Consider the following 21,827-nt stretch of genomic DNA (forward strand, 5'->3'; position numbering starts at 1 on the left):
TGTATCCTATTAAGGTACACAGTCAGCGCTGAAAAGGGGTCTCCCTTTGGTAAAAAAGCGCTGTGTGTGGGTTGGCTCCAATCTCTGTGTCTCTTTTGCCATTCTTGGCAGCCCTCCCCTGTCTGCCCTCCCCTGTGTGTGTGTGGAGTGTTTGGTGGTCTCCTTTAGCTATGTCCAGGGACACTGTGTATTATGCTGCAGAGGATTTGTCCTCCCAGGATGATCCCATTCCATGTAATCAGTACAGCACTGGTTTAGCACAGATACCAGCAAGGGAGCCTGAGTGGTTTTCCCACTATCAAATCTTGGATTTCTCAGATTTCTGACAGGGTAGCAAGTAATGAATCTGCAACCCAGGTATTACAGAACTCTTTGGCAGTATGGCCTGTTTCTGGTACCTCGGGATGCTCCGCTATACACCCCCACAAACGTGCACTTGTACATGTCACGCAGGATGACACGGATATCGATTCTGACACCACAGACGGTAGGGTGCATCAAACGCCCCCACATTTGGAATGCTTGCTGTCCCTATTCTTAAAATGTTCCTTTTAAGCATAGAAACAACTGTGCAATTTATGTACGATTTGACTCAGGTGGTCCACCTCCACACCCAAAAATCCACAGATCTCTAAGAGTGCCATTCATGCATTCAAGCTCCATCACTGGTATCTCACTGAAGAAATGATCCCTCTAGCACTTTTCAGCAACCAAGTAAGAGAAGAGCTGAAAAGATATATCTCTGACAGATTGCAAACTATTTAACCAGATCCAGAAGTTAGCCTTCCACAAAAACGCTTTGGAACATTCTTTGGCAAACCAAGATTTCCTCAAGCAGTTAACCTATCTTCAACTACTACTCTTGCTGATCTGGTTGGAACAGATTCATGGTTTATGTTTAACATTCTTCAGCTAAACAGTGATTTTCTTACGAAAGACATTGGTGAATGGAAAGAATCTGATGCTTATCAGAATTCACAAACCAATATTCACAACTTTGTAATAAGCCAACTGTAACATGTTGTTCACTGTTCCGTCACTAATTCTGCTTATATCTCTTTGTTTAGTTGTTAACAATGAATAAATCACTTTATCATTAACGTACTAAATTGTTTTAAGTCCTTGTATCAGAGAAGTGAAAACAAGTGTTATTGCATTTAAAATAAATAGAAATCTTTAATCTTCAGGGGCATGGTGGGCCACATAAATATCATCTCAGATTCTTCAAAATTTGTATGCAATATATCCTTAACAATTCTAAAAAATGTAGCATGGGGACAAATCATTTTTCTTACTTTAAAAAATTCATGGGGCGTTTGATGCACCCTAACAGACGGTGATGGGGATGTATTGCGGGGGTCTGCATCTCTTGCAAAGGGGGTGCAATTGATGATAGAGGCTATCAGGGATGTGTTGAATATTAAATATACCAGACCTGCGCAGGTTGAGGAGGCTTTTTTCACTGAAAATAAAAAAGCCTCGCTAACCTTCCCTGCGTCAAAGGAATTGAATGCTATATTTGAGAAAGCATGGGAAAACCCAGAGAAAAAATTCCAGATTCCTAAAAGGGTACAGGTGGCGTTTCCTTTCCCTGAGGAGGATAGGAAAAAATGTGAAAACCCGCCGATTGTTGACGCATCTGTGTCCAGACTCTCAATGAAGGTGGTTTTACCTGTTCCAGGATCTACCGCCTTAAAGGAGCCGGCTGATCGAAAAATTGATAACACACTTAAATCAATGTACACTGCTTCAGGGACCTATTACGTCCCACTATTCCTAGTGCATGGATTGCAAAGGCTATAGTAAAGTGGTCGGCTACCTTACTAGAGGATTTGGATACGATGGATAAGGGTGATGTTGAATTATTTTTACGCAACATTCACGATTCAGCAGGTTTTATGGTAGAATCCATGAAAGACCTGGGTTCCATGGCTGCGGGAATCTCTTCCATGTCTGTTTCAGCTCGTCGGGGACTGTGGCTGCGCCAGTGGTCGGCCGACGCGGAATCCAGGAAAAGTGTGGAGACCCTACCCTACACAGGTCAGGCTCTCTTTGAGGAAGCTTTAGACGCGTGGATATCCACGGCTACAGCGGGTAAGTCTCCGTTTCTTCCCTCAGCTGCACCTGCTCCGAAGAAATGCTTCTCTTCATCAGCAACACAGTCCTTTCGGCCTAACAAGCCTAGAAATGCCAGACCGTCCAATACCTTCTTTAGGGGAGGTCGAGTTAAGTCCAAGAAACCTGCAGCTGCAGGTTCCCAGGAACAAAAGCCTGCTTCAGGTACGCCAAAGTCCTCCGCATGACGGTGGACCGCACTGCCTGGAGGTGGGGCCAGTGGGAGTGAGACTCAGACAATTCAGTCACGTCTGGGTATTGTCCGGCCTGGATCCCAGGGGTACAGGCTGGAATTTCAAAGTCTCCCTCCTCATCATTTTTTCAAATCAGGCTTGCCAGCTCTGCTGGCAGACACTACTGTCCTACAAGAAGCTGTCCAGAAGTTGGTGGAGGCACAGGTCATTGTGCCAGTTCCTCCTCATTCACAAACCGCAGGTTACTATTCGGACCTTTTTCGTGGTACCGAAACCAGATGGTTCGGTCAGGCCCATTCTGAACCTAAAATCATTGAACCCCTTTCTAAAGGAGTTCAAGTTCAAGATGGAGTCTCTCAGGGCGGTGATATCAGGTCTGGAAGAGGGGGAATTCCTGGTATCCCTTGATATCAAGGATGGGTACCTCCACATTCCGATCTGGCTGCCATATCAGGCTTACCTCCAGTTCGCATTACTGGACTGTAATTTCCAGTTCCAGGCCCTGCCATTCGGGCCTCTCCACAGCACCGAGGGTGTTTACCAAGGTGATGGCAGAGATGATGGTTCTCCTCCGCAAACAAGGGGTGAACATCATTCCATATCTGGACGATCTGCTGATAAAGGCATAGTCCAAGGAGAAGCTGCTGCAGTCCATTGTTCTCACAACCCGCCTCCTCAAAATCCACGGTTGGATTCTGAACCTTCCAAAGTCACATTTGGAACCAACCCAGAGGTTGTCCTTTCTGGGAATGATCCTAGACACAGAAGTGCAGAGGGTGTTTCTTCCACAGGAAAAGGCGTTGGTGATACAAGCTATGGTCCGGGATGTCCTGAAGCCAGCCCGGGTGTCGGTTCATCAATGCATTCGCCTGTTGGGAAAGATGGTGGCCTCTTATGAGGCTCTCCAGTACAGGAGGTTCCATGCTCGGGCCTTCCAACTGGATCTCCTGGACAAGTGGTCAGGATCTCATCTCCACATGCGCCAGAGAATACGTCTGTCGCCGAAGGCCAGGATTTCGCTCCTCTGGTGGCTACAATTACCTCACCTTCTGGAGGGCCGCAGGTTCAGGATTCAGGAATGGGTCCTTCTAACCACGGATGCGAGCCTTCGGGGCTGGGGAGCAGTCACTCAAGGAGTAACATCCCAAGGAAGGTGGTCAAGTCTGGAAGCTGGCCTGCCCATCAACATCCTGGAACTAAGCCGTCTACAACGTTCTTCTTCAGGCTGTCCATCTACTAAGAAATCGGGCCATTCAAGTGCAGTCGGACAATGTAACGACAGTAGCCTACATAAACCGACAAGGCGGAACGAAGAGCAGAGCTGCAATGTCGGAGGTGACAAGAATCATCTTCTGGGCAGAAAGACACGCATTGGCGCTCTAAGCAATCTTCATTCCGGGAGTGGACAACTAGGAAGCAGACTTCCTCAGCAGACATGATCTCCATCCGGAGGTGTTCAAGGAAATAACAGACCTTTGGGGGTTACCCCAAATAGACTTGATGGCCTCTCGTCTCAACAAGAAGCTCCAACGCTATTGTTCCAGGTCGAGGGATCCTCATTGCTCCAGACTGGCCAAGGCGAGCGTGGTACGCGGACCTTCTGAATCTCTTGCAGGAAGAGCCGAGGCCTCTTCCTCTTCGGGAGCACCTGCTGCAGCAGGGGCCGTTCGCCTATCAAGACTTACCACGGCTACGTTTGATGGCATGGAAGTTGAGCACCTGATACTTGCTCGGAAGGGCATTCCGAAGAAGGTCATTCCTACCCTTATACAGGCTAGGAAAGGGGTAACATCTAAACATTACCATCGTATTTGGAAGAAATATGTCTCTTGGTGTGATCCAAGAATTTTCCTACGGTGGAGTTTCAACTCGGACGTTTTCTCCTCTTTCTGCAAGCAGGTGTGGATATGGGCCTGAGGTTGGGATCTGTGAAGGTCCAGATTCCGGCCCTATCCATTTTCTTCCAGAAGCAATTCGCTGCCCTCCCTGAGGTTCAGACTTTTTTGAAGGGAGTTCTGCACATCCAACCTCCCTTTGTACCGCCGGCGCCTTGGGATCTTAATGTGGTGTTACAGTTCCTCCAGTCGGATTGGTTTGAGCCTCTACAGGAGGTTGAGGTCAAATTTCTAACATGGAAGGCTGTCACGTTGTTGGCCTTAGCCTCTGCTAGATGTGTGTCTGAATTTGGGGTTTTATCCTGTAAAAGCCCTTACTTGAGCTTCCACGTAGATAGAGCTGAGCTCCGGACACGTCAGCAGTTTCTTCCGAAGGTTGTGTCGGCATTTCACATCAACTAACCTATTGTGGTGCCAGTGGCTACTGACTCCTCAATTACATCAAAGTCCTTGGATGTTGTGAGGGCTCTGAAGATATATGTGAAGAGAACTTCTCGTCACAGAAAATCGGACTCTCTGTTTGTCCTATATGATCCCAAGAAAATTGGGTGTCCTGCTTCTAAGCAAATGATCTCTCGCTGGATTAGGTTCACTATCCAGCACGCTTATTCTACGGCAGGATTGCCGTGTCCAAAATCTGTTAAGGCCCACACTACTCGTAAGGTGGGGTCTTCCTGGGCGGCTGCCCGGGGTGTCTTGGCATTGCAACTTTGAGGAGCTGCAACTTGGTCTGGGTCGAACACGTTTGCAAAGTTTTACAAGTTTGATACTTTGGCCTCTGATGATCTGAAGTTCAGTCAATCAGTTTTGCAGGAGCCTCCACGCTCTCCCTTCCATTCTGGGAGCTTTGGTACATCCTCATGGTACTAAGGTGGACCCCAGCATCCTCTAGTACGTAAGAGAAAATAGGATTTTGATTACCTACCAGTAAATCTTTTTCTCGTAGTCCTTAGAGGATGCTGGGTGCCCGCCCAGCACTTCGTTTTCCTGCACCCGTTTTATGCTTCAGTACAACTTGGTTTAGTTATGTACTGTATTGTTACTTGGTAAGTAATGTTTCATCAGTTACTGAGGTTTTCAAGCTAGTTAGCTTGATGTGCCTTGTATGTGTGAGCTGGTGTGAATCTCACCACTATCTGTGTTAAATCTAGAGATGAGCGCCGGAAATTTTTCGGGTTTTGTGTTTTGGTTTTGGGTTCGGTTCCGCGGCCGTGTTTTGGGTTCGACCGCGTTTTGGCAAAACCTCACCGAATTTTTTTTGTCGGATTCGGGTGTGTTTTGGATTCGGGTGTTTTTTTCAAAAAACCCTAAAAAACAGCTTAAATCATAGAATTTGGGGGTCATTTTGATCCCAAAGTATTATTAACCTCAAAAACCATAATTTCCACTCATTTTCAGTCTATTCTGAATACCTCACACCTCACAATATTATTTTTAGTCCTAAAATTTGCACCGAGGTCGCTGTGTGAGTAAGATAAGCGACCCTAGTGGCCGACACAAACACCGGGCCCATCTAGGAGTGGCACTGCAGTGTCACGCAGGATGTCCCTTCCAAAAAACCCTCCCCAAACAGCACATGACGCAAAGAAAAAAAGAGGCGCAATGAGGTAGCTGACTGTGTGAGTAAGATAAGCGACCCTAGTGGCCGACACAAACACCGGGCCCATCTAGGAGTGGCACTGCAGTGTCACGCAGGATGGCCCTTCCAAAAAACCCTCCCCAAACAGCACATGACGCAAAGAAAAAAAGAGGCGCAATGAGGTAGCTGACTGTGAGTAAGATAAGCGACCCTAGTGGCCGACACAAACACCGGGCCCATCTAGGAGTGGCACTGCAGTGTCACGCAGGATGGCCCTTCCAAAAAACCCTCCCCAAACAGCACATGACGCAAAGAAAAAAAGAGGCGCAATGAGGTAGCTGACTGTGTGAGTAAGATAAGCGACCCTAGTGGCCGACACAAACACCGGGCCCATCTAGGAGTGGCACTGCAGTGTCACGCAGGATGTCCCTTCCAAAAAACCCTCCCCAAACAGCACATGACGCAAAGAAAAAAAGAGGCGCAATGAGGTAGCTGACTGTGTGAGTAAGATAAGCGACCCTAGTGGCCGACACAAACACCGGGCCCATCTAGGAGTGGCACTGCAGTGTCACGCAGGATGGCCCTTCCAAAAAACCCTCCCCAAACAGCACATGACGCAAAGAAAAAAAGAGGCGCAATGAGGTAGCTGACTGTGTGAGTAAGATAAGCGACCCTAGTGGCCGACACAAACACCGGGCCCATCTAGGAGTGGCACTGCAGTGTCACGCAGGATGTCCCTTCCAAAAAACCCTCCCCAAACAGCACATGACGCAAAGAAAAAAAAAGGCGCAATGAGGTAGCTGACTGTGTGAGTAAGATAAGCGACCCTAGTGGCCGACACAAACACCGGGCCCATCTAGGAGTGGCACTGCAGTGTCACGCAGGATGTCCCTTCCAAAAAACCCTCCCCAAACAGCACATGACGCAAAGAAAAAAAGAGGCGCAATGAGGTAGCTGACTGTGTGAGTAAGATAAGCGACCCTAGTGGCCGACACAAACACCGGGCCCATCTAGGAGTGGCACTGCAGTGTCACGCAGGATGGCCCTTCCAAAAAACCCTCCCCAAACAGCACATGACGCAAAGAAAAAAAGAGGCGCAATGAGGTAGCTGACTGTGTGAGTAAGATAAGCGACCCTAGTGGCCGACACAAACACCGGGCCCATCTAGGAGTGGCACTGCAGTGTCACGCAGGATGGCCCTTCCAAAAAACCCTCCCCAAACAGCACATGACGCAAAGAAAAAAAGAGGCGCAATGAGGTAGCTGACTGTGTGAGTAAGATAAGCGACCCTAGTGGCCGACACAAACACCGGGCCCATCTAGGAGTGGCACTGCAGTGTCACGCAGGATGGCCCTTCCAAAAAACCCTCCCCAAACAGCACATGACGCAAAGAAAAAAAGAGGCGCAATGAGGTAGCTGACTGTGTGAGTAAGATAAGCGACCCTAGTGGCCGACACAAACACCGGGCCCATCTAGGAGTGGCACTGCAGTGTCACGCAGGATGGCCCTTCCAAAAAACCCTCCCCAAACAGCACATGACGCAAAGAAAAAAAGAGGCGCAATGAGGTAGCTGACTGTGTGAGTAAGATAAGCGACCCTAGTGGCCGACACAAACACCGGGCCCATCTAGGAGTGGCACTGCAGTGTCACGCAGGATGGCCCTTCCAAAAAACCCTCCCCAAACAGCACATGACGCAAAGAAAAAAAGAGGCGCAATGAGGTAGCTGACTGTGTGAGTAAGATAAGCGACCCTAGTGGCCGACACAAACACCGGGCCCATCTAGGAGTGGCACTGCAGTGTCACGCAGGATGGCCCTTCCAAAAAACCCTCCCCAAACAGCACATGACGCAAAGAAAAATAAAAGAAAAAAGAGGTGCAAGATGGAATTGTCCTTGGGCCCTCCCACCCACCCTTATGTTGTATAAACAAAACAGGACATGCACACTTTAACCAACCCATCATTTCAGTGACAGGGTCTGCCACACGACTGTGACTGATATGACGGGTTGGTTTGGACCCCCCCCAAAAAAGAAGCAATTAATCTCTCCTTGCACAAACTGGCTCTACAGAGGCAAGATGTCCACCTCATCATCATCCTCCGATATATCACCGTGTACATCCCCCTCCTCACAGATTATCAATTCGTCCCCACTGGAATCCACCATCTCAGCTCCCTGTGTACTTTGTGGAGGCAATTGCTGCTGGTCAATGTCTCCGCGGAGGAATTGATTATAATTCATTTTAATGAACATCATCTTCTCCACATTTTCTGGATGTAACCTCGTACGCCGATTGCTGACAAGGTGAGCGGCGGCACTAAACACTCTTTCGGAGTACACACTTGTGGGAGGGCAACTTAGGTAGAATAAAGCCAGTTTGTGCAAGGGCCTCCAAATTGCCTCTTTTTCCTGCCAGTATAAGTACGGACTGTGTGACGTGCCTACTTGGATGCGGTCACTCATATAATCCTCCACCATTCTTTGAATGTTGAGAGAATCATATGCAGTGACAGTAGACGACATGTCCGTAATCGTTGTCAGGTCCTTCAGTCCGGACCAGATGTCAGCATCAGCAGTCGCTCCAGACTGCCCTGCATCACCGCCAGCGGGTGGGCTCGGAATTCTGAGCCTTTTCCTCGCACCCCCAGTTGCGGGAGAATGTGAAGGAGGAGATGTTGACAGGTCGCGTTCCGCTTGACTTGACAATTTTCTCACCAGCAGGTCTTTCAACCCCAGCAGACTTGTGTCTGCCGGAAAGAGAGATCCAAGGTAGGTTTTAAATCTAGGATCGAGCACGGTGGCCAAAATGTAGTGCTCTGATTTCAACAGATTGACCACCCGTGAATCCTTGTTAAGCGAATTAAAGGCTCCATCCACAAGTCCCACATGCCTAGCGGAATCGCTCCGTGTTAGCTCCTCCTTCAATGTCTCCAGCTTCTTCTGCAAAAGCCTGATGAGGGGAATGACCTGACTCAGGCTGGCAGTGTCTGAACTGACTTCACGTGTGGCAAGTTCAAAGGGCATCAGAACCTTGCACAACGTTGAAATCATTCTCCACTGCACTTGAGACAGGTGCATTCCACCTCCTATATCGTGCTCAATTGTATAGGCTTGAATGGCCTTTTGCTGCTCCTCCAACCTCTGAAGCATATAGAGGGTTGAATTCCACCTCGTTACCACTTCTTGCTTCAGATGATGGCAGGGCAGGTTCAGTAGTTTTTGGTGGTGCTCCAGTCTTCTGTACGTGGTGCCTGTACGCCGAAAGTGTCCCGCAATTCTTCTGGCCACCGACAGCATCTCTTGCACGCCCCTCTCGTTTTTTTAAAAATTCTGCACCACCAAATTCAAGGTATGTGCAAAACATGGGACGTGCTGGAATTTGCCCATATTTAATGCACACACAATATTGCTGGCGTTGTCCGATGCCACAAATCCACAGGAGAGTCCAATTGGGGTAAGCCATTCTGCGATGATCTTCCTCAGTTGCCGTAAGAGGTTTTTAGCTGTGTGCGTATTCTGGAAAGCGGTGATACAAAGCGTAGCCTGCCTAGGAAAGAGTTGGCGTTTGCGAGATGCTGCTACTGGTGCCGCCGCTGCTGTTCTTGCGGCGGGAGTCCATACATCTACCCAGTGGGCTGTCACAGTCATATAGTCCTGACCCTGCCCTGCTCCACTTGTCCACATGTCCGTGGTTAAGTGGACATTGGGTACAGCTGCATTTTTTAGGACACTGGTGACTCTTTTTCTGAGGTCTGTGTACATTTTCGGTATCGCCTGCCTAGAGAAATGGAACCTAGATGGTATTTGGTACCGGGGACACAGTACCTCCAACAAGTCTCTAGTTGGCTCTGCAGTAATGATGGATACCGGAACCACGTTTCTCACCACCCAGGATGCCAAGGCCTCAGTTATCCGCTTTGCAGTAGGATGACTGCTGTGATATTTCATCTTCCTCGCAAAGGACTGTTGGACAGTCAATTGCTTGGTAGAAGTAGTAAAAGTGGTCTTACGACTTCCCCTCTGGGATGACCATCGACTCCCAGCAGCAACAACAGCAGCGCCAGCAGCAGTAGGCGTTACACGCAAGGATGCATCGGAGGAATCCCAGGCAGAAGAGGAATCATCAGAATTGCCAGTGACATGGCCTGCAGGACTATTGGCATTCCTGGGGAAGGAGGAAATTGACACTGAGGGAGTTGGTGGGGTGGTTTGCGTGAGCTTGGTTACAAGAGGAAGGGATTTACTGGTCAGTGGACTGCTTCCGCTGTCGGCCAAAGTTTTTGAACTTGTCACTGACTTATTATGAATGCGCTGCAGGTGACGTATAAGGGAGGATGTTCCGAGGTGGTTAACGTCCTTACCCCTACTTATTACAGCTTGACAAAGGGAACACACGGCTTGACAAATGTTGTCCGCATTTCTGGTGAAATACTTCCACACCGAAGAGCTGATTTTTTTGGTATTTTCACCAGGCATGTCAACGGCCATATTCCTCCCACGGACAACAGGTGTCTCCCCGGGTGCCTGACTTAAACAAACCACCTCACCATCAGAATCCTCCTGGTCAATTTCCTCCCCAGCGCCAGCAACACCCATATCCTCCTCATCCTGGTGTACTTCAACACTGACATCTTCAATCTGACTATCAGGAACTGGACTGCGGGTGCTCCTTCCAGCACTTGCAGGGGGCGTGCAAATGGTGGAAGGCGCATGCTCTTCACGTCCAGTGTTGGGAAGGTCAGGCATCGCAACCGACACAATTGGACTCTCCTTGTGGATTTGGGATTTCGAAGAACGCACAGTTCTTTGCGGTGCTACTGCCTTTGCCAGCTTGAGTCTTTTCATTTTTCTAGCGAGAGGCTGAGTGCCTCCATCCTCATGTGAAGCTGAACCACTAGCCATGAACATAGGCCAGGGCCTCAGCCGTTCCTTGCCACTCCGTGTGGTAAATGGCATATTGGCAAGTTTACGCTTCTCCTCCGACAATTTTATTTTAGGTTTTGGAGTCCTTTTTTTACTGATATTTGGTGTTTTGGATTTGACATGCTCTGTACTATGCCATTGGGCATCGGCCTTGGCAGACGACGTTGCTGGCATTTCATCGTCTCGGCCATGACTAGTGGCAGCAGCTTCAGCACGAGGTGGAAGTGGATCTTGATCTTTCCCTAATTTTGGAACCTCAACATTTTTGTTCTCCATATTTTAATAGGCACAACTAAAAGGCACCTCAGGTAAACAATGGAGATGGATGGATACTAGTATACAATTATGGATGGACTGCCGAGTGCCGCTACAGCCGTGGACTACCGTACTGTACTGTGTCTGCGGCTAATATAGACTGGATGATAATGAGATGTAGTATGTATAAAGAAGAAAGAAAAAAAAAACCACGGGTAGGTGGTATACAATTATGGATGGACTGCCGAGTGCCGACACAGAGGTAGCTACAGCCGTGGACTACCGTACTGTACTGTGTCTGCTGCTAATATAGACTGGATGATAATGAGATGTAGTATGTATAAAGAAGAAAGAAAAAAAAAACCACGGGTAGGTGGTATACAATTCTGGACGGACTGCCGAGTGCCGACACAGAGGTAGCTACAGCCGTGGACTACCGTACTGTACTGTGTCTGCTGCTAATATAGACTGGATGATAATGAGATGTAGTATGTATAAAGAAGAAAGGAAAAAAAAAACACGGGTAGGTGGTATACAATTATGGATGGACTGCCGAGTGCCGACACAGAGGTAGCTACAGCCGTGGACTACCGTACTGTACTGTGTCTGCTGCTAATATAGACTGGATGATAATGAGATGTAGTATGTATAAAGAAGAAAGAAAAAAAAAACCACGGGTAGGTGGTATACAATTATGGACGGACTGCCGAGTGCCGACACAGAGGTAGCTACAGCCGTGGACTACCGTACTGTGTCTGCTGCTAATATAGACTGGTTGATAATGAGATGTAGTATGTATAAAGAAGAAAGAAAAAAAAAACCACGGGTAGGTGGTATACAATTATGGACGGACTGCCGAGTGCCGACACAGAGGTAGCTACAGCCGTGGACTACCGTACTGTACTGTGTCTGCTGCTAATATAGACTGGATGATAATGAGATGTAGTATGTATAAAGAAGAAAGAAAAAAAAAACCACGGGTAGGTGGTATACAATTATGGACGGACTGCCGAGTACCGACACAGAGGTAGCTACAGCTGTGGACTACCGTACTGTACTGTGTCTGCTGCTAATATAGACTGGATGATAATGAGATGTAGTATGTATAAAGAAGAAAGAAAAAAAAAACCACGGGTAGGTGGTATACAATTATGGACGGACTGCCGAGTGCCGACACAGAGGTAGCTACAGCCGTGGACTACCGTACTGTGTCTGCTGCGACTGGATGATAAATAATGATATAAAAAATATATATATATCACTACTGCAGCCGGACAGGTATATATTATATAATGACGGACCTGCTGGACACTGTCTGTCAGCAGAATGAGTTTTTTATTTTATAGAATAAAAAAACACCACACAAGTCACACGACGTGTGTTTAACTTTTACAGGCAGACAGTCAATCACAATACAATATAGTATACTATACTGGTGGTCAGGTCACTGGTCAGTCACACTGGCACTGGCAGTGGCACTCCTGCAGAAAAAAAGTGTGCACTGTTTAATTTTAATATGTACTCCTGGCTCCTGCTATAACCTAACTGCTCCCCAGTCTCCCCCACAATTAAGCTGTGTGAGCACAGTCAGATATTATACATAGATGATGCAGCACACTGGGCTGAGCACAGATATGGTATGTGACTGAGTCACTGTGTATCGTTTTTTCAGGCAGAGAACGGATTATATTAAATAATATAAAACTGCACTGGTGGTCACTGGTCAGTCACTAGTATAACTAACTAATACTATCAGCAAAATTCTGCACTCTCTGTCTGAGTACTCCTCCTAAGCTCCAGTAAATGAAGTGTCACTGTCTCACTCTGTCACTATAACTAACTAATACTATCAGCAAAATTCTGCACTCTCTGTCTGAGTACTCCTCCTAAGCTCCAGTAAATGAAGTGTCACTGTCTCACTCTCACTCTCCTATCTATTTCTTCTCTAAACGGAGAGGACGCCAGCCACGTCCTCTCACTATCAATCTCAATGCACGTGTAAAATGGCGGCGACGCGCGGCTCCTTATATAGAATCCGAGTCTCGCGATAGAATCCGAGCCTCGCGAGAATCCGACAGCGTCATGATGACATTCGGGCGCGCTCGGGTTAACCGAGCAAGGCGGGAAGATCCGAGTCGCTCGGATCCGTGTAAAAAAACCTGAAGTTCGGGCAGGTTCGGATTCCGAGGAACCGAACCCGCTCATCTCTAGTTAAATCTGTCTCCTCTGGCACAGTTTCTAGACTGAGTCTGGTAGGAGGGGCATAGAGGGAGGAGCCAGCCCACACTCTCAAACTCTTAAAGTGCCAATGGCTCCTGGTGGACCCGTCTGTACCCCATGGTACTAATGTGGACCCCAGCATCCCCTACGGATTACGAGAAAAGGATTTACTGGTAGGTAACCAAAAGCCTATTATAACCTGGTTGTCTTTCCCAAACACAGTTCTCAAGACACACAGGTATCAAGACACACTATTATAATCTAGGTCAAACTCTGTTCTCAAGACACAGTCCAGGTTTTAAGAATATTCATGCTTGAGCACAAATGATTAATGATTCATGCTTGAGCACAACTAATTAAGTTACCTGTGCTGAAGCATGGATATAATTGAAATCTGGACTATTAGCGTGTCTTGAGGACTGAGTCGGAGAAGCACTAGTCTAGGTGGCAATGGCGTTGTGTTTTGTATCTGTAGCGCTGTGGCTTTATGCTGTTCAGTTGTTTTGTATTCAGTTGTTTGCCTTTTCCTGAGGTCTATGACTTGGAGCAGCCTGTGGAGTCAGTAAACAGTGCTGCCGGATGTGCTATAACAGATGAGCTGTGCGGTGTCACTGGATCGCCCCCTTGTGGAGGTCATGGATTCTGTATAGGTGAATGGAATTCTGCTAAATGTGACTGTCATCCCGGTTACTATGGGGAGCACTGTGATTCAGGTAAGGAAATGAGTTCCTATAGTCTCACACATACAACATTCCCTCATTAGTTACAGTGCTTCTTTAGTTCTATGGCCCTCATTCCGAGTTGTTCGCTCGCTAGCTGCTTTTAGCAGCATTGCAAACGCTAGGCCGCCGCCCTCTGGGAGTGTATCTTAGCATAGCAGAATTGCAAACGAAAGAGTAGCAGAATTGCTACTAAATATTTTCTTGCAGTTTCTGAGTAGCTCCAGACCTACTCACAGATTGCGATCAGCTCAGTCCGTTTAGTTCCTGGTTTGACGTCACAAACACGCCTTGCGTTCGGCCAGCCACTCCCCCGTTTCTCCAGACACTCCTGCGTTTTTACCTGGCACGCCTGCGTTTTTTAGCACACTCCCTGAAAACGGCCAGTTTCCGCCCAGAAACACCCCTTTCCTGTCAATCATTTACCGATCAGCAGTGCGACTGAAAATCTACTAAGTTTTGTGTTAAATAACTTAGCGCATGCGCTCTGCGTACCATGCGCATGCGCAGTTAGCAACAAATCGCAGCATAGCGAAAATCGTCAACGAGCGAACAACTCGGAATGACCACCTATATCCTTAAAGATGTCTAGTTGGGTCACACAAGGTCATAATTCCAAAATATATAATGATTAACAAAAGCTAATGCATGGGAAATTATATTTTTGTGCCATATGGCTCCTTCTTTTTTTCATGGTCTTTAGTTCCAATATGAGGTTACAATGCATACTTACATTTGTTGATCCTGACAAGTATGGTCCAATGCACTGAAAAAGATGCACATTTTACACAGCAATCATTGATGTCCCTATCACAAGTTTCCAGTGAAATTGCCAAGCGGGTTGTCATCAGCAGTGCTATTTTTCAGCAGGAACTCAGGGGCAGAGGTATTAACCTGAAGAAGGCATAAGAAAGTGATAAAGGTGTACTTGGTCCGTTAAGACCTCTTTCGGTATTCCTAAGCGGGTATACATGGTTAGTAGTTCTCTGGCAATAGTGCCAGATTTCGTATTGCGCAGGGGTATAGCCTCTGGGTACCTGGTGGCATATTCAACTACCACCAATATGTACTGGTGCTCTCGAGCAGATTTTTCCACTGGCCCTATCAGATCCATACCAATCCGCTCAAAAGATACGGAAATGATAGGGAGGGGTAACAGTGGAGCTCTAAACTCTGGCCGAGGGGCTGTCCTCTGGCTGACTGGGCATTCCTGACAATACCTCTTAATGGAAGCATAGATGCCGGGCCAAAAGAACCTTAACTGGATGCGTTGGGAGTGTTTTCTCCTCCCCTAGATGGCCACCCCACAAATCGACAGTGTCTAGGTCGACAATGTTTAGGTCGACCACTATAGGTCGACAGGGTCTGAAGGTCGACATGGTTTCTAGGTCGACATGTGCTAGGTCGACAGGTCAAAAGGTCGACATAAGTTTTTCATTTTTTTTGGGTGTCTTTTTCTCCGTACAGTGACCGGGAAGCCCAATTAGTGCACCGTGTCCCCTCTCATGGCCCACTTCGCTCGCCATGCTTCAGGCAAGGTCAGATTACCGTTCCAGTCGTAGTCCACGTGGATCATTAAGTTCAAAAAAATATTATTTTTTTTTAAAACTCATGTCGACCTTTTGACCTGTCGACCTAGCACATGTCAACTTAGAAACCCTGTCGACCTTCAGACCCTGTCGACCTATAGTGGTCGACCTAAACATTGTTGACCTAGACAGTGTTGATCTTCAGACCGGATCCCCCCACAAATGCGTATGGGCAGCTTCTAACACCAACCGCACCCAGTTTCTGGGGAACCAAGAGCTGATCTACCTTTTTCCCTTGTAAAGTAGTGACACGATATAGCAAATCATTTTTCAAAACAAAATATGGTACACCCTCGGATGGTAAAGCATCAACAACCCTGCCGTTAACTATTTTAACAGTCTCAAAGGCGTGTACCAAGTTGCTGTCATCGCGTTGATCTCTCCCAAAGTCCTGCAGTGATATCTTCTCACCAACTGGGTTCCAATGGGCCTCGGACTCAGTCTCTTGGGGTGGTTTGGGACTGGTAGCCTCTCTCCCGGATGCTAAACTTTGGTAGTCTCTGGTTTCTGAGTTGTTTCGGTGGTTGACGGTTTGTTGGTAGCATGCGAGGTAGCCAACTCCTGCAGCAATGGAAAGTCCCGGCCCAGGATCAGCGGATACTGGGGTCTGGAGGTCACTGCCACTACCACATTTAACGACCGACCTTGAACGGTCAGGGGTAAGTAGACACGTGGGCACTCCTCCACATCGCCATGGACGCACAACACCCTGACAGGAGGCTGGACCTTGTCAGCTCCCGGAGGAACCACATTGGCCGCAACAATGGTGAGCTCACTGCCGGTATCCACCAGGGCCCAAACCTCCTGGTTTTCCACCTGTACCTGCACCCGGAACAGAGAGGACTCTGCTTGGGATACCCCCGCCGCCACCATGCTGACCAACGGCCGCACCATTTTCCCTGCACTGCAATCCATCGGCTCGCCCTGTTTCGGGCAGTCCCGCCGCACATCACCAGGCTCGCCACACTCAAAGCACACCAAGGGCCTTTGGTTTAACTACTGGGACCTGAGTTCTGGGTTTAGGTGGTGGCTCGTATCCTGACCTGGCTTCATTCAGCTTTCCCAGCATCAATCACCACCGCCAACTCCTCAAATGTCTGGGGGTCAGCCTGAAGGGCCCACTGCTGCACCAAGCGGTCTAACACCTGCATAGCCTGGTCCAGTGCGACTACTTCCACAATCTGTACTGCAGAGTTTTTAACCGGCTACAACCAGGCCCTTGCCAGTCGGGCTAGTTTGGCCAGCTCAATCCTGGGAGGCTCAGAGCCCTCCAGCCGCCAGTCATGGAATTCTTGGGCTTTGCTGGGCCCCGTCACTCCACTCCTATCCAGTATAGCCTTTTTCAGGCCAGGATAGGAGCGTGCCTCAGCCACATACGTTCCGCTGTGCCTCCCCTGTTAAACAGGGAGCCAGCCTGTCAGACCATTGCTCCGCAGGCCATCCCACCCACGTGGCCGTGCGCTCAAACGTGCAAAGGAATGCCTCTATATCATCCGCTGGGGTGAGCTTTAGTAGCCTTTCCCGCTCTGGCTCAGATTTTTTTAAGCGCTTTTAACTCATTGCACAACATTTGAATTAGAGTTTGTCTTTCAGCCTGGGTTTGTTACCCCTCATGTAATATCTGAATCTGGGTTTGTTGCCCAGCCTCAAGTTCATTAAATTGTTTTAGTAACTCCTCCATATTGCCCTGCGTGGCCCCTTTAAGGACAAATCTAGGAAGTTTAATATAATATGCCAGGCTTATCAAACAGTCCAAGCCGACACCCACCTGTTTTGCTGGCTATTTAACACCTAACAGCAAACAGTCTGCCTATAATGCTATGGCCCTTTAAGGCTGCCACTTGCACTGCATAACCAGAAAGGAAGAAAAGAAAAGGGAAAACTTGCAGTTTAAACACCGGTATGCTTACCAACAGTTTCTGCTATACACCGTGTCCTTGCTCGCATTCGCCAGATGAACACTTTCTGTGTTTATTTTAAACACCAAGTCACCACATAGCAAGTTAAATCCATAGGGGTCATTCCGAGTTGATCGCTAGCTGAAAATGTTCGTTGCGCAGCGATGATGCAAAAAAACGGCACTTCTGCGCATGCGTATGTGTATGCGTCGCAATGCGCATGCGCGTCGTACTTTCACAACGGCCGATGTAGTTTCACACAAGGTCTAGCGAAACTTTTCAGTCGCACTGCTGGCCGCAGAGTGATTGACATGAAGTGGGCGTTTCTGGGTGTGAACTGACCGTTTTCAGGGAGTGTTCAGAAAAATGCAGGCGTGCTAGGAAAAACGCAGGCGTGGCTGGGTGAACGCAGGGCGTGTTCGTGACGTCAAAACAGGAACTGAACAGTCTGAAGTGATCGCAAGCGGTGAGTAGGTCTGAAGCTACTCTAAAACTGCACAAACTTATTTTGTAGCCGCTGTGCGATCCTTTCGTTCGCACTTCTGCTAAGCTAAAATACACTCCCAGTGGGCGGTGGCATAGCGTTTGCACGGCTGCTAAAAACAGCTAGCGAGCGATCAACTCGGAATGACCCCCTATATGCAGTCGGTATTACAGGCAGTAGCATACAGGCACTCTCAGCATGGCAGACTCTTGATAGGCTCCAGTGGTCCCTAGTCTAACCCACACAACCCGACCTATCACTTAGATAGCTATTCCACCATCAAGAGCAAGGTGACTCTGCCCTGGAAACCCTTATATCAGGAAATCCCAGGTGCTGCTGTTCACACACCTGGGATTCTGCTACTGCTTCCAAAACCTGGTCTGGATCTTCCACATTACTTTCACATGGATAAATGCTGTCTCTGTCACACTATATATATGTAGTATTACTAGTCCAGTGCAGTTTTATTGTTATATGTGATAATTTCTGCATTGTACATGTGACTGTGTGTGCCTATAGCTGCTGTGTGGTTTCCATTCTGTGCATCTCACACATATTGCTATCAGGGCCAGCTCCAGGCCTACTAGCACCCTGAGCGAGAAAATTTAAGAGCGCCCCCCCCATCCCTAACCCCTATGCGCGCGCGCTCCTGGAAAAGTGGGCGTGGCCTCATAACTTCATATAATCAAACTATAAATATATTTTCACACCCCCTCTACGCACACAATTAGCAGCCTTACACATAACAGCCACAGTAGTGTTCCTTACACACAATGTCTCCAGTATAGTGCCAGATACACATAATGTGCAGTGCCAGATAGACATGATATGCCCCGCAGCAGTGTCAGTTACACATGACATGCCCCGCTGCAGTGTCAGTTACACATAACATGCCCCGCAGCAGTGCCAGCTACACATGACATGCCGCCCAGCAGTGCCAACTACACATGATAGTGTTCACTTTTTAGGGCAGGGTGCTGATCACAGGGAGGGCACATTTTTAAGTTAGGAGGGCAAAATGATGTACATACTGTAATGCTTGGTGCTCCCCTACCTAGTATGTTCGATACATAAAATTATGTTAAAGGGGGCAATACACGTTATTTAAGAACTGGGGTATGTAAACTTTTGATCAGGGTCATTTGGGTAGTTTCTGTTGTCATTATGATTTAAAAAGAGTAAAAACAGTTGTTTGACAATAAATGGCTTCACCCAACCACTAACCATGAGTGAAAGAAAAGTTTGTAAGTTATCATTCATATTCTCTGACAAATGGCCAGAAAATCACAAATTCTGCTAGGGTATGTAAACTTATAAGCACAACTATATATATCAAACTAAGGGGTCTATTTACTAAGCCTTGGATGGAGATAAAGTCGCTAGAGATAAAGTACCACCCAACCAGCTCCTAACTGTCATTTTTCAAACCCAGCCTGTGACATAGCAGTTAGGAGCCGATTGGCTGGTACTTTATCTCCAGCGCAGAGCCGGCCCTAGGTATAGGCAAACTAGGCAATTGCCTAGGGCATCTGGTATGCCTAGGGGCATCAGCAGCTTCTGCTGATTAAAATGATATGCGGACTTCCGGTTCCGGCAGCGGCATGAACGGCTGCTGATCACTTCAGCTCCGCTGTCCGGGCCCCCTCACTACCGATTTCACGGCGCTAGCCGCCTCCATAACACTGCCAGCCACCACCGATTATTAGGGGAAGAGTCCAGTACATGGACAAGTATCTTACCGCCATGCCGTCCTCCAAGAACCGCGGAGCTAAGGACAAGGAGAAGCGCCGGGCGGATTCCAAGATGGCGCCGGACGCCAGCACAGTCACAGCGTGCTCCTCTCCTGCCACCCTGCCTCAGCGTGTCCGCTCTCCCGGGATCGAAGCACAGCACTTCTCAGAGGGTGAGTCTCCCCCCCGCTCCCCTACACTATCAGATACAACAGACAGGGTGATCCCACATATGGACCGTCCTGTTACTTATGGGGAAATGGTGCAGGCAGTTAGACTGGCTATTGATCCCCTTCTGAAAGCACAGACTGCTCAAATTAATCAGCAACTGGCATCACTCTCACAGAGAGTTCTAGATACCGAACATAGATTGGGGGAGAATTTTGCAGACGTCAGCTCTTTAAAACAACGAGTCTCTGCACAGGCAAATGAAATACATCAGCTGCACAATAAGGTACAGGATTTGGAGAATCGTTCACGCAGGCAAAATCTAAGAATTGTAGGTCTACCTGAGGAGGTCAAAGGTCAAGCGCTCTTTGATTTTATCCGAATCACCTTGCCATCTTTGCTCAAAGTAGCTGACAGATGCCAGGATTTAATAATAGAAAGAGCACACAGACTGGGGCCGCAGCGCCAACAAGAGGGAGCGCGTCCACGCGCTGTTATTTTTAAAAGCCTTAATTATCTACACAAAGAATTGCTCTGGACAGCATCACGCAGATGCAGAGATCTGACATGGAATGGAAACAAGATTCTCATTTTCCAGGACTACTCTGCGGAGTTATCCAAGGCGAGAAAGGATTTCGCTCCTATCTGCTCGCAACTAGTGCAAGACGGATGTAAATTTGCACTTCTTTACCCGGCACGCCTGCGTATCTATGATGGGTCATCCTTCTTGGACTTCCTAAGCCCAGCTGACGCAAAGGCTTATCTCCAGGAATATGCTGAGAATGCTCGCTCAAGATCACACATGTCTGAATGTGAATGAAATGTATGATTATGAGTTGTCTTCTTTCCGCAGATCACTGATTTACCATTAGATTTATGTTATCTGTACAATTATTAATGCTTATCGTGCTAAGTATATTGCCTGAAGTGCACTTTGCTTATCTCCCCCCCCCTACCCCACCACCCCCCTCTATGACCTAAGGCTCTAATTAGGAGCCCAGTGCATTAGGCTGGCAGGCTCCACATGATGTTCACGTGAGGCGCCCCGGCCTAGGAGTGCACATGATATAGTGCTTCCGGTATAGGAGCACGGATCTTATCTTCTAACAGTTTTGTTGAGGAGAATTCCTCATTAGGAATGCTTATATGTAGATTTGTTAGTTGGTTTTTTTTGTCCCCAGTTAGCCTCCCCCCCCGCCCACCACCTCCCCCTCCCACACCTCTTACGCTGCCTGAAAATGTCCTTAGAATACTGCCTGTGGGGTTATGTCACGCCACTCCTTTTTCTAGATGACACAGACACTTAAACTAGGCTGCTGGAATGTAGGTGGCATAAACTCGCCCCAAAAACGGAAACGCATTTTAATCTATCTCCGTAAATTACGTTTTGACCTAGTATATATACAGGAAACCCACCTTACCCCACCTGAAACCCTTAAACTAAATATGCTAGGATGGGTGGTGCTCGCCTCGGCCTCCTATAATTCCAAAGCAAGAGGGGTGGCTATACTGGCGAGACGACACTTTCCTGTGGAGGTGTCTGATGTAATTTCGGACCCCCTTGGCAGATATGTCTCTTGCACTTTAAAGATTGAACATCAGCTATTTTATTGTATGAATGTATACGCTCCTAATATTTATGAAAGAAAGTTTTTCGAACACATCATAACCATCCTTACTCCACGTCTACATATGTTTGTTTTGCTAGGAGGTGACTTTAACCTGATCTCAAACATACACCTAGATAGACAACAACCGCGCACTGGAAGAAGAAAACTGCCCACTCTGGGGGTCCCAGAATTAGCACGACAACTGCTACTACTAGATCTGTGGCGTATATTACACCCCACGGACAGAAATTTTACATGCCTATCTGCTGCCAAGCATACAATGTCACGTATTGACTATATATTAGTTTCCACCAAACTCTTATCAACCACGCTCATAGCTGATATGGAGCCAATACATTTATCAGATCACGCATTGATCTGGATTCAAATCCAACTCTCACGGGATAAGGGCAGCTATATTAACTGGAGATGCCCATCCACATTGGCA

General features: G+C 47.8%; 1 protein-coding gene across 1 annotated transcript in view; it reads left to right on the plus strand.

Moving 5' to 3' along the window:
- LOC134929667 (neural-cadherin-like) overlaps nucleotides 1-21,827 on the plus strand; it is a 236,307-nt gene that overhangs the window by 163,013 nt on the left and 51,467 nt on the right. Inside the window, exon 27 of the mRNA XM_063925248.1 lies at nucleotides 13,714-13,894. Coding sequence (XP_063781318.1) covers nucleotides 13,714-13,894 — 181 coding nt within the window. The remainder of the gene's footprint in view (nucleotides 1-13,713; nucleotides 13,895-21,827) is intronic.

Source organism: Pseudophryne corroboree, chromosome 5, assembly GCF_028390025.1.
Source record: "Pseudophryne corroboree isolate aPseCor3 chromosome 5, aPseCor3.hap2, whole genome shotgun sequence".
Classification (NCBI taxonomy): Eukaryota; Metazoa; Chordata; class Amphibia; order Anura; family Myobatrachidae; genus Pseudophryne; species Pseudophryne corroboree.